The 12830-nt window shown below is 43.7% G+C and overlaps 1 protein-coding gene and 1 non-coding gene across 2 annotated transcripts in view; both read left to right on the top strand.

Annotated features, from left to right (window-relative positions):
- Positions 1-12830, top strand: part of LOC148376739 (choline transporter-like protein 5-A) — a 38488-nt gene that overhangs the window by 14345 nt on the left and 11313 nt on the right. The window contains exons 9-15 of the mRNA XM_088350259.1: positions 999-1082; positions 3102-3214; positions 5266-5397; positions 7140-7239; positions 7325-7417; positions 10956-11043; positions 11120-11388. Of these exons, the coding sequence (XP_088206385.1) occupies positions 999-1082; positions 3102-3214; positions 5266-5397; positions 7140-7239; positions 7325-7417; positions 10956-11043; positions 11120-11388 (879 nt within the window). The remainder of the gene's footprint in view (positions 1-998; positions 1083-3101; positions 3215-5265; positions 5398-7139; positions 7240-7324; positions 7418-10955; positions 11044-11119; positions 11389-12830) is intronic.
- Positions 11546-11618, top strand: trnak-cuu (transfer RNA lysine (anticodon CUU)). Its single transcript has one exon. It is a non-coding gene; the product is annotated as a tRNA-Lys (tRNA).

Genomic DNA, 12830 nt, shown 5'->3' with positions numbered 1-12830 from the left:
CCAATCAGGGTTGGGTAGGGTTACTTTAACTTGATTACTTTCAATTACTTTTGGATTACTCCAATAGCAAATATGCTAATAAAAGACAAAAGAAACTAAATATTAATACAATAATGACTCACAACACGTGGTAAGCTTTCTCTCCTGGCTTTGATCTCTTTGATCCCCGGCAAAACTAACACAAAATGCGACCAGGGTTAGGTAGGGTTACTTTAACTGGATTACTTTCAATTACTTTTGGATGACTCCAATACTAAATATGCTAATAAAAGACAAAAGAAACTAAATATGAATAATACGATGACTCACAACACGTGGTAAGCTTTCTCTCCTGGCTTTGATCTCTTTGATCTCCGGCAAAACGAACACAAAATGCGAGCAGGGTTGAGTAGGGTTACTTTAACTGGATTACTTTCAATGACTTTTGGATGACTCCAATACCAAATATGCTAATAAAAGACAAAATAAACTAAATATGAATCAAATGATGACTCACAACACGTGGTAAGTTTTCTTTCCTGGCTTTGATCTCTTTGATTGCCGGCAAAACGAACATCAAATGCGACAGAAACAAAATGAAAATAAATCCAAACATCATTTTTGCCTTTCCGTGTATTCCGTTATTCCTCAAGCCTGCACAAAATTTAGTCTTTTTATTCCTATTTAGTTTCCTTTGTCTTTTATTAGCATATTTGGTATTGGAGTAATCCAAAAGTCATTGAAAGTAATCCAGTTAAAGTAACCCTACCCAACCCTGGTCGCATTTTGTGTTAGTTTTGCCGGAGATCAAAGGGATCAAAGCCAGGAGAGAAAGCTTACCACGTGTTGTGAGTCATCATTTTATTCATATTTAGTTTCTTTTGTCTTTGATTAGCATATTTGGTATTGGAGTAAACCAAAAGTAATTGAAAGTAATCCAGTTGAAGTAACCCTACCCAACCCTTTTCCCAATGACCCAATTCTTGACAACAAATAATGACTTCTCACTTTTTTTGCAGAGGAATCAGAGGACTAGTCGATACTCGAGAGCTGGGCTTGAAGATCATGGAAGACTACGCCAAATCTTGGCCATGGATTGTTGTGTAATTACACGCACACGCATGAAATTTGTTATTTGAAGGGACAGTATGTCATATTGAGTGCCCCCTAGTGGTGGTCTCAGGTCTCGCTGACACCCAAAGCGACTCACTATGTGTTTTGAATGATTAAATAATGCACAGAGCAATATCAAGTGCAAAGAGTCAAGTCCCATTTCCTTCTTTTGGCCCTTAATCACAAAATGTCTGAAGGACATGTCAAAACCAGAACAGGAGGAGGACCCAGATGCGTAACGTTACTCGCAGGTTTATTCAGATATAGAGGAAAAACCAGTGCCAGTGATCCGGTGCTCGCTGGACGAGGGAAGCAAGCCCCTCACGGGATTGGAGAGTGTTCGGAATGCGGAAGTGGATCTTTCGGAGCGGGAGATCGTAGCGTGGTCAAACGGGAAAAACGGGTCGTTAGCCGGGACGGGAGATCAGTATGTGGTCGGGGGCAAAAAACGGGTCGTAGCCGGAGACAGACAGGAAAATCAGGAACAGACGAGTGGGATACGGGTGACAAAACAGGACCGACGGGAGTCAGACTCAAAATGCTTGCCTTGGGTAAACAGAGGTTCGCTGACGGACTGACCAAGGGCGAGTGAGAGCACTGAGCTTAAATAGGAGGGGGAACCGGGGAACCAGCAGCAGCTGGTGCCAAACAAAGTAGTAGAATATTTTCTTCCAAAACACAGCCAAACTACTTCTACCAGTACCATGTCTCATCTCGTTGCATACAATGTTTCAAAATGTCAATGTGTCAGGACCCAGAACAGGATCAGGACCCAATCGTGTGACGTTCTCACACAAGCCTTTTATTGTATGGGAAATGGGGAGTCATGCACGTTAGGCAGCGGTCTAGCGTGGAATGATGGGAAGCCAGAGACCGACGAGAGCGATTCCAATCGCCCGAGTTGATATCGGACAGATGGGGTCGATACCGGACAGGACGGGACATACAGACAGGATAGATAATGAATCAAGATATCGAAAATAAACAGGACAAACTAGACGTGAACGACAACTGTAGAAAATAATAAACAGGACAAAAATAGACGGGAACGAAACTGGAAACCGATATTAAGCAGGACAAAAATAAACGGGAACAATACCGGACAGGAATTACCAACAGGGACAGGACCGAGTCGAAACCCACGTCTTGCGGGGCAGAGGTTTGTTGACGGACTGACAAAGGGAAAATGAGAGCACTGAGCTTAAATAGAGAGAAAGCAAATTTGTTGACGAGCTGCAGCTGACGCCACACGGGTGGGGCCAATTGGGCGCCATGGCAACCAGGACACAATAACCATGACGACAATTCTAATTCTATCAGCTAAGTAAAAATAAGATAAGAGTGGCTGTGAGTCCCCGTTATCGGGAAAAACAAAGTTGATAACATGGCTCCCAGTATCAGTCAGAAAACACTATGTGTCAAAACCAGAACAGAAGGAGGACCCAGATGCGTAACGTTACTCGCAAGTTTTTTGAGGTAAATAGGAAAAACCAGCGCCAGCGATCTGGTGCTCGCTGGACGGGGGAAGCAAGCCGCTCACGGGATCGGAGCATGTTCGGAATGCGGAAGTGGATCTTCCGGAGCGGGAGATCGTAGCTTGGTTAGACGAGAAAAACAGGTCATTAGCTGGGACGGGAGATCAGAACGTGGTCGGGGTCAAAAAACAGGTCATAGCCGGAGACAAACGGGGAAATCAAGTGGAAAACGGGTGACAAAACAGGACCGACGGGAGTCAGAGTCAAAAATGCTTGCCTTGTGTAAACAAAGGTTCGCTGATGGACTGACCAAGGGCGAGTGAAAGCACTGAGCTTAAATAGGAGGGGGAACCAATCAGGTAACCAGCAGCAGCTGGCGCCAAACGAGCGGGCACAGGTGAGTGCAATGAGTAATCATGACACTATGTGGCATTAAATATTACACGCTGTCCCTTTAATGCTTCTGACTAATGTGCTACAGGTCACATGATGTCCAATAACCATTCCCCATTTTCTGTTTTTTTTAACTTGCAGAGGTCTGCTGATGTCATTGCTGTTTAGTCTCGTTTTCATATTTCTACTGAGATTTACTGCTGCGCTTATGTTGTGGGTGACCATCTTTACTGTCATGCTACTCTTGGGATGTGGTATGTTTTCCATCCATCCATCCATCCATCCATCCATCCATCCATGTCATGATTTGCCAGTAACCCTCACCTGTGCTCACTCGTTCAGCCCCAGCTGCCACTCATTCCCTAAATAGTTCTCCTCCTATTTAAACACATCATTCTCATTCACTCCTTGTCAGTCCGTCAGCGAACCTCCGCATATGCAAGGCACGCATTTTTGACTCTGGCTCCCGTTCTGTTTCTGACCTGTTCCTGTATCCTGCTTGTCTGTCCCTGGCTTCCCGATCGTCTTCGGTTACCTGACTCGTCCCGATCTCCGACCACGCTCGGTTCTCCCTTCCTGGCTGCCTATCTTGCTTTTGATTACCGACAACGTTCCGTTCTCCTGTCCCGACTGCCCGACTTGCTTCCGATCTCCAACCATGCTTCGTTCGCGAGGGCTCCCTGCTCCTTCTGCCCAGCGAGCACCGGATCGCTGTTGTTAAAGCCCCATCTATCACCCATCCATCCATATATCCATCTATCCATCCTTCCATCCATCCCCCAGATTTAAAGACCCACACATCACCCATCCATCCTTCCATCCATTCATCCATCCCTTACATTTAAAGCCCCATCTATCACCCATCCATCCATCTATCCATCTTTCCTTCCATCCATCCATCCCCCAGATTTGAAGACCCACCTATCACCCATCCATCCTTTCATCCTTCCATCCATTCATCCATCCATCACATACATTTAAATCCCCATCTATCACCCATCCATCTACTATCCATCTATCCATCTTTGCTTCCATCCCTCCATCCATCCCCCAGATTTAAAGACCAACCTATCACCCATCCATCCTTCCATCCATCCATCCATCATCCACCCATCCATCAAATCATCCATACATCTGTAAATAAGTAGATGATTCATTTCAATCAATATATCCCTTCATCCATCTATCTATCTATATATCTATTCATCTCATAAATCCATCTGTCCTTTAAATAGGTAGATGATTCATTTCAATCAATACATCCCTCCATTAATCCATCCCTCCATCCATCCATGTGTCCGTTAATTAAGTAGAAGATTCATTGCTATCAATCCATCCATCCATCCTTCCATCCATTCATCAATCCCATACATTTAAAGCCCCATCTATCACCTATCCATCCATCTATCGATCGATCCATCCATCCATCCATCTATCCATCAATCCATCCATCCATCCATCCATCCCCCAGATTTAAAGACCATCCATTACCCATCCATCCTTCCATTCTTCCATCCATTCATCCATCCCATACATTTAAAGCCCCATCTATCCCCCATCCATCCATCTATCCATCCATCCATCCCCCAGATTTAAAGACCCAACTATCACCCATCCATCCTTGCATCCTTCCATCCATTCATCCATCCATCCCATATATTTGAAGCCCCATATATCACCCATCTATCCATCCATCCTTCCATCCATCCATCTATCCCCCAGATTTAAAGACCCACCTATCACTCATCCATCCTTCCATCCATTCATCCATCCATTCATCCATCCATCCCATACATTTAAAGCCCCATCTATCCATCCTTCCATCCATCCATCCATCCACCCCCCAGATTTAAAGACCCACCTATCACCCATACATCCTTCCATCCATTCATTCATTCATTCATTCATCCATCCCATACATTTAAAGCCCCATCTATCACCCATCCATCCATCCACCACCCAGATTTAAAAACCCACCTATCACCCATCCATCCTTCCATCCATCAATCATCCACCGATGATCCAATTATCCATACATCCATCTGTCCGTTAAATAAGTAGATGATTCATTTCAATCAATACATCCCTCCATTAATCCATCCCTCCATTCATCCATTTGTCCATTTATTAAGTAGAAGATTCATTGCAATCAATCCATCCATCCTTCCTTCCATCCATCCATCCATCCATCCATCCATCCATCCATCCATCCATCCATCCATCCATCCAGTTGAGCTATAAATAGTATGAACGTTCAAAATTCTTGATGTTCACACACATATTGAATGTCTATTTCCAATCGTAGGCATGTGGTACTGCTCTCTGGTGTTAAAAAGACTTGGAGGCAACCAAGGTTCTGATGTATCCATTGTGGAGGTTGGAGTACAGACAGATCTCAAAGTTTATCTCCAGCTCAGACAAACTTGGATCATTTTACGTAAGTTGTATTTTTCTTTTGCCATTTTTCATTGTTTTTTTTTAGCTTCTTGACTTGTGTACCATCATAACAGTCTGGAATGCTAAACGTGTAATCGTGATGTTTTCAAAGTAATGGTTATACAATATGTTAATGTTTATAGCAGGGGTCTTCAACCGTTTTCAAGCGCATTGCTATTTTTTAGCTACTAATTCGCGGAAAGGGCACCCAGTTTGACATACTTTTCCAAAATAACGACTTATCATGTGACATTGTCTGAAACTCGTGACAAAAAGTTAGCGGACACCCATTTTTCACAACTTGAAATGCAATTGTCAGCAACCAGAACAGGATCAGGACCCAATCACGTCACGCAGCCGTTCTGGCGTGGAAAGACGGGAAGCCAGAGACCGCCGAGATTCATAATGAATCAGCATAACGAAAATAAACAGGAGAAACTAGATGGGAACAAAAACTGGAGAAACTAACAAACAGGACAAAAACAGACGGAAACAAAACTGAAATCTGAAATTGAACAGTGCAAAAATAAACGAGAACGATACCGGACTTGAAATATCAACAGCAAAAGAGGACCGAGTCAGAACCCACGTCTTGTGGGGCAGATGTTCGTTTGACGGGCTGACAAAAAAAAACAGAGCGCTGAGCTTAATATGGAAAGAAAGCCTCTCTCAACGAGCTGCAGCTGGTGCCACACGGGCAGGGCCCATTGGGCGCCGTGGCATCCATGACAGCAATAAGTCAAGTCAAGTCAAATTTATTTATATAGCCCTTAATCACAAAAATGTCTCAAAGAACTGCACAGGATTACAATGACACAATGACCTGATCTTAAACCAACATGCAGGCAAGGAACAACTCAAAACCTCAGCGTGAGGAAAAAGAGAAACCCCGAGAAGGGACCTCACAAGTGGGAATCCCCCTTTCAGGATGACCAGGGTGAATTACATTAAGCATTACAGTACACAAACATAGTAAACACTAGGTAACATGTTGAAAATTTGTCCGGAAAGTGCATGACAGCAGCGACGCCCCCAGCCTGTAAACTAGTCCAGAAAGTCTATGACGGCCACGACGCAGCTTCCCATCTCTGCCAGCTGGTCCATGCAGGCGTTCACATGCTTCAGGTCAAACGCTGGTCCGCTGACTCATCTCAAATCGTCCTTCTCCTTCGTGTCACCACCAGGCAGGCAGTCGGAAAAAGACAGGACAATACACAATATGAGGTGGGCATCAATCATAAGCTTTGGAATAGAAGTGTGTCTTAAGCCTCAATTTAAAAACTTACAAGTTGGAGATCTTATCTCCGGAGGGAGGGCATTCCATAACACCAGGGCCCGGATGGAGAACGCTCTCGAGCCTGCAGACTTCTTGGCTCTCGGAGTCACAAGTATACCGGCATTTTCCGAGCGCAGACTCTGTGCAGGAACATAGGGGGAAATGAAATCGGAGAGATAAGAGAGTATAGCCCAAGCCCATGCAAACATTTATATGTTAATAAGAGAACCTTAAAGTCACATCTTAAGTGGACTGGGAGCCAGTGCAAGTTGGCCAATACAGGAGTAATATGCTCAAACTTTTTGTCCTAGTCAAAAGTCTAGCTCCTGCATTCTGAACCAGCTGCAAACTTTTGATGCTAGACATCGGGAGACCAAAAAGCAATACATTACAGTAATCAAGCCGAGAAGTAATAAACGCATGAATTAAAAGACATGTTTTTTTTCTGTTTTACTCGCCATGCTCAGTGACATCTCTAGGAGTAGCAGAAGCCACAATCTTCTTGATCCTTGTCATCATGAGGAGGAGGATCAAGTTGGCCATTGCTCTCCTCAAAGAGGCCAGCAAGTCTGTAAACCCGAATGACAGTACAGTTGCTTTAAAAAAGCAGAAATGGAATTTATGAGTTTGAATAGGAATGTTTGTTTTGCAGAGCCATCGGTCACATGATGTCAACCCTTTTCTACCCGGTTGTTACGTTTCTGTTGCTGGCAGTTTGTATTTCTTACTGGGCTGTTACTGCTGTGTATCCTTCGAAAGGGGTCAATATCTTTTTTTATTTGGATATTATTAGATATATTTCAATATCTACGAAATGGTAGTAAAACATATGTTTGGAAAAAATGTTTTTAGGTTCAGTGAAATGGCTGCGGCAAAAGGATATACTATATTACAACTGTTTTTTTTTGTTACCGATACAATCCTGGATCTAAAGACTTGTCATGATTAGCGATGTGGATCACCTGTGCCGCGGAGGGCTTTCTGATTGGCTCCCTGTCCCTTTTTAATCCCAGTCCTGTCACTCTCCTTTTGTCAGTCCGTCTGCAAACCTCTGTTGTGACAAGTCAAGCCTTTTTGACCCTGACTCCTGCCTGTCGCGTTTTTGCACCAATTTTTCCATCTGTCCATTTCTGATCTCCCTGTTTGTTTCCAGCTACGAGCGGTTTTGATCCTGACCACGTCTGCTCTCCCGTCCCGGCTTGCGATCCGTTTTTGATCCCGACCACGTCTGCTCTCCCGTCCCGGCTTACGACACGTTTTCGATCCTGACCATGTTTTGCTCTCCTGTCCTGGCTATCGACCTGTTTTTCCGTCCCTGACACCGCCATCTCCCCCTACGGAAGATCCCCTTTCTGATTACTGATTTGGATCACCTGTGCCACGGCGGGCTTTCTGATTGGCTCCCTGTCTCTTTTTACTGTCACTCTCCTTTTGTCAGTCCGTCTCCAAACCTATGTTGTGACAAGGCAAGTTTTTTTGACCCTGACTCCCGCCTGCCACGTTTTTGCACCTGTCTGTTCCTGATCTCCCCGTTTGTCTCCGGCTACGAGCCGTTTTGATCCCGACCACGTCTGCTCTCCCGTCCCGGCTTAAGACTCGTTTTTGATCCCAACCACGTCGGCTCTCCCGTCCCGGCTAATGCCACGTTTTCGATCCCGACCATGTTTTGCTCTCATGTCCCAGCTATCGACCTGTTTTTCCGTCCCTGACACTGCCATCTCCCGCTACGGAAGATCCCCTTTCTGATTACCGATTTGGATCACCTGTGCCACGGCGGGCTTTCTGATTGGCTCCCAGTCTCTTTTTAAGCCCAGTCCTGTCACTGTCCTTTTGTCAATCCGTCTGCAAACCTCTGTTATGACAAGGCAAGCCTTTTTGACCCTGACTCTCGCCTGTCCCGTTTTTGCACCCGTTTTTCCACCTGTCTGTTCCTGATCTGAAATGAAATCTGAAATGATCTGCATTTATATAGCGCTTTTCAAGTCAATGACTTCCCAAAGCGCTTTACAGTGTGCTTCACATTTCCCAATACAAGGCTGCAATACAAGCACTTTGTCAGTGTAATTGTAATAATTATAATTAGGGTTTGGTAGGGTTACTTTAACAGGATTACTTTCAATTACTTTTGGATTACTCCAATACCAAATATGCTAATAAAAGACAAAAGAAACTAAATTTGAATAAAATGACTCCATTTTGTGCAGGCTTGGGGAGTAACAGGATACATGGAACGGCAAAAAGCTGTTTGGATTTATTTTCATTTTGTTTCTGTCGCATTTGATGTTCGTTTTGCCGGAGATCAAAGCCAGGAGAGAAAGCTTACCACGTGTTGTGAGTCATCATTTTATTCATATTTAGTTTTTTTGGTCTTTTATTAGCATATTTGGTATTGGAGTCATCCAAAAAGTAATTGAAAGTAATCCAGTTAAAGTAACCCTACCCAACCCTGGTCGCAATTTGTGTTAGTTTTGCCGGAGATCAAAGAGATCAAAGCCAGGAGAGAAAGCTTACCACGTGTTGTGAGTCATCATTTTATTCATATCTAGTTTATTTTGTCTTTTATTAGCATATTTGGGATTGGAGTCATCCAAAAGTCATTGAAAGTATTCCAGTTAAAGTAACCCAAACCAACCCAACCCAACCCTGTATATTATAATGGATTTATTCATGTTGTGAAAATCTGTTCCTTGTAAACATTATAAAAGTTCGCCAATATAGATGATACACATAAAAATAAATCAGTCATTTTTATCAAGTTTTGTTTATTTGAAAAGGAACAAGTAGGCTCCATAAACCCATGTCACATACTATAACATTTTAGCCAAGGCTAATTCTCAATGTCTGTCCCCAGAATGTCATGAACCGGAAATGGATCAGGACCCAAATGCGTGACGTTTCTCACACAAGCCTTTTATTTCACGGGAAATGGGGAGTTATGCACGTTAGGCAGCAGTCTGGCGTGGAATGATAGGAAGCCAGAGGCGGACGAGATCGATACCAATTGCCCGAGTGGATATCGGACAGATGGGGTCGATACCGGACAGGATGGGACAGACAGGATAGATAATGAAACGGGATATTATATATATATATATATATATATATATATATATATATATATATATATATATATATTTGGTATTGGAGTAATCCAAAAGTAATTGAAAGTACCATATTTTCCGCACTATAAGGCGCACCTAAAAGTCTTAATTTTTTTTAAAAGCTGACAATGCGCCTTATATTACAGTGCGCCTTATATATGGCTCAATAATAAGTCGCAAGGTCTCGCAACTTACGCAACAGCCGCCGACTCCATTTTCCCCCGAACGTGGAGTAGTCCTCGGTGTATGCTAGGATTTAAATACCAGCGTTTCATTGGCTAACCAATGTGTCAATCATCATTTTAATCGATCGCTATTGGCTGAAGATATTCGGAGCCTCGGATAGGCTAGAGAGCCCAAACAAACCCTGCAATTGGCCGAAAAAGATGTGTCAATCATCCGTTAAATCGATCGCTATTGGCTGAAGTTATTCGGAGCCTCGGGTACGCTAGAGGGCCAAAACAAACCCTGCAATCGGCCGAAAAAGATGACTCTGAATAGCAAGCTTGCTAAAGTACGTCATAAAGAAACATGTTTCATTAGTCTGTATTTGTAAATATTTTACTCTCCTGGATTTACTACACTCATGGATATAAGAGGACCATGGTTGCAAATTATTATTGAACACGACGACTTCGGTGAGCTACTCCGGCTATATATTTTCCCAGTATCTTGTTTCAGACCGATATCGATGTTTCTGTGATGTGTCTTTTTTTTTTAATTAAACTCAATTCCAAGTGTTTATTGTCATATGCACAGTAAAGTTGCGAGCGAAAAAGAAAGTAGAAACTAAGGAATGGTTGGCATTTCTTGACTCCCAAGACTTTAACCTTCCGAATGATGGAACGATGCATTTGAGTGACATCGTACGGACACCGCATCCGCACGTGTTCTCGACACGTATTTGCGTCTTTGCAAGCCTTGGAAATGTTAAGGGGGTAATAAGTTTGACTCAACTATCTGACTGTTTTGTCCACGTTCCCATTGTAGCGCCTTATAATGCGGTGCGCCTAATGTATGGAAGATATAGGACCAAAAGCTATTTTTTGGGGGTGCGCCCTATAACCCGGTGCGCCCTATAGTGCGGAAAATACGGTAATCCAGTTAAAGTAACCCTACCCAACCATGTGTACATGACATCTCAATACCTTTGACTTTTCTTTAACTTCCACCGCAAACTAGTTACCTGGCTTCCTCAGGTGAGGCCATCTATAAAGTGGTTTCACCCAATGTAAGCTGCCCAGATGCCAACAGTACTTGTAACCCTGAGGTAACAGTTTTTGTCTTTTGTCACTCGAGATTTAAAAAAAAAAAAAACATGTTTTCTAAAACTTCTATCCTCACAGACGTTCTCCAAAAGAGACACATCCGAAGAACCGTCCTGTGCGGGTTCTCAGTGCCTTTTTGCCTTCTACGGCGGGGAGACGTCCTACCACCATTACTTGTTCTTCCTCCAACTTTGCAACCTTCTGATTTTCTTCTGGCTCGTCAACTTCAGCTTAGCCTTGGAGCAATGCACTCTCGCAGGGACTTTCTCCAGCTACTATTGGGCCAAGAGGAAGCCTGATGATGTTCCTCCACATCCATTGTTATCATCTTTCAGAAGGGCAATCAGGTTGGCGCAATAAATGTGACACATGATGAAGTGGATGTAGAGCAGGGGTCAGCAACCTGTGGCACGGGGTTAACCAGTGGCACGCGAGCGCACGGCAAATTAATAATGATATTTTTTTCATGAGCATTTTTAGGTGAAATTCAGACATTTTCATTTTGCCCGGCTAGCTCAGTCGGTAGAGCATGAGACTCTTAATCTCAGGGTCGTGGGTTCGAGCCCCACGTTGGGCGCCATTTATTGTAGGGGAAAATGCAGGTTCGATAATCTTTTAAGTCTTCTCTTACGTGATTTAATCAAGTACACGGAGGCTTGCCATGAGGGGGAGCTCTTTATTTCGTCATCCCAAAGAACTCAGAGAACTCCAGACATAACAATACTTTTATAGCTTCAGTTTGTGTACAACCTAAAAGGCGGCGGAGATCTCGCGTCTCAACAAGGAAGATGTTGTCGTACCCTTATTAGGACATGTTGTTCGCCTTAGATTGCTCAGAGGGACCTTGCACAGAGGGACCTTGCAGGTCTCATGCCCTTTTAGGGAAACTCAACTGTCTTGCCAAGGACCTTCTCGAAATGATGTCAACATTCCCTCACTACTGTAAGCAAGTCTTTCTACATTTCTAAATGTACGCAACTCTATTTTACAAATGCAAGTCTATTTTCCACAACAGCGCGCTGTGTTATTTAGAGGCTTTACGGTAGCGCCCCTCCACCTCTGCTCCGTGTGAGCGTGTCTGTGCGAATATATTAAAGGTGTGTGTGTTATGCGCGCTGGTTTCATTTCAATCAATACATCCTTCCATCCATCCATCCATCTGTTAATTAAGTAGATGATTCATTTCAATCAATACATCCCTCCATCTATCCATCCATCCATCCATCTGTCTGTTAATTAAGTAGATGATTCATTTCAATCAATGCATCCATCCATCCATCCATCCATCCATCCATCCATCCATCCAGCGTGTCTGTGCTGCGCCGCGCTGAGGAGGAAAGATCTGTGTATTAACCCACCCACAGAAACACCGGCGCGCGAAAAATAAACGAATCACAACAGCTCCTCCAGCGAAAAAATCTCGTTCTTATCAGCCAGTGTGGACAGATGACTGAGGCTTTGTGCAAAAAATGACCGTGCTGTTTGTGCATCATGCCTCGAGAGCGTTGTACCTCGTACGGCAAGTGTTAAGCGTCATTACGAGACGAAACATGAACACGAATTCAAGGAAGGGTCTGGAAAGGCAGGCACGGCAAACAAACACAGACCCTGAAAACATTTGTTACTGCTACAAACGCCACCACTGAAGCAAGCTATCACATTGCTCACTGCATGGCCAAGCACGGAAAACCATTTACTGATGGCGAATGTATTAAAGGTGTGTGTGTGTTTCAAGTTTTGATAGTTTCTAAAATAAGATTTTATCGATGAATTGGAATGGTAGCTGTCC

The sequence above is a fragment of the Urocampus carinirostris genome, chromosome 1 (genome assembly GCF_059441175.1).
Source record: "Urocampus carinirostris isolate Australia breed hairy pipefish chromosome 1, RoL_Ucar_1.0, whole genome shotgun sequence".
Lineage (NCBI taxonomy): Eukaryota > Metazoa > Chordata > Actinopteri > Syngnathiformes > Syngnathidae > Urocampus > Urocampus carinirostris.
Note: the sequence above shows the minus strand (reverse complement) of the source record. Positions and strands in the feature narration are given on the sequence as shown.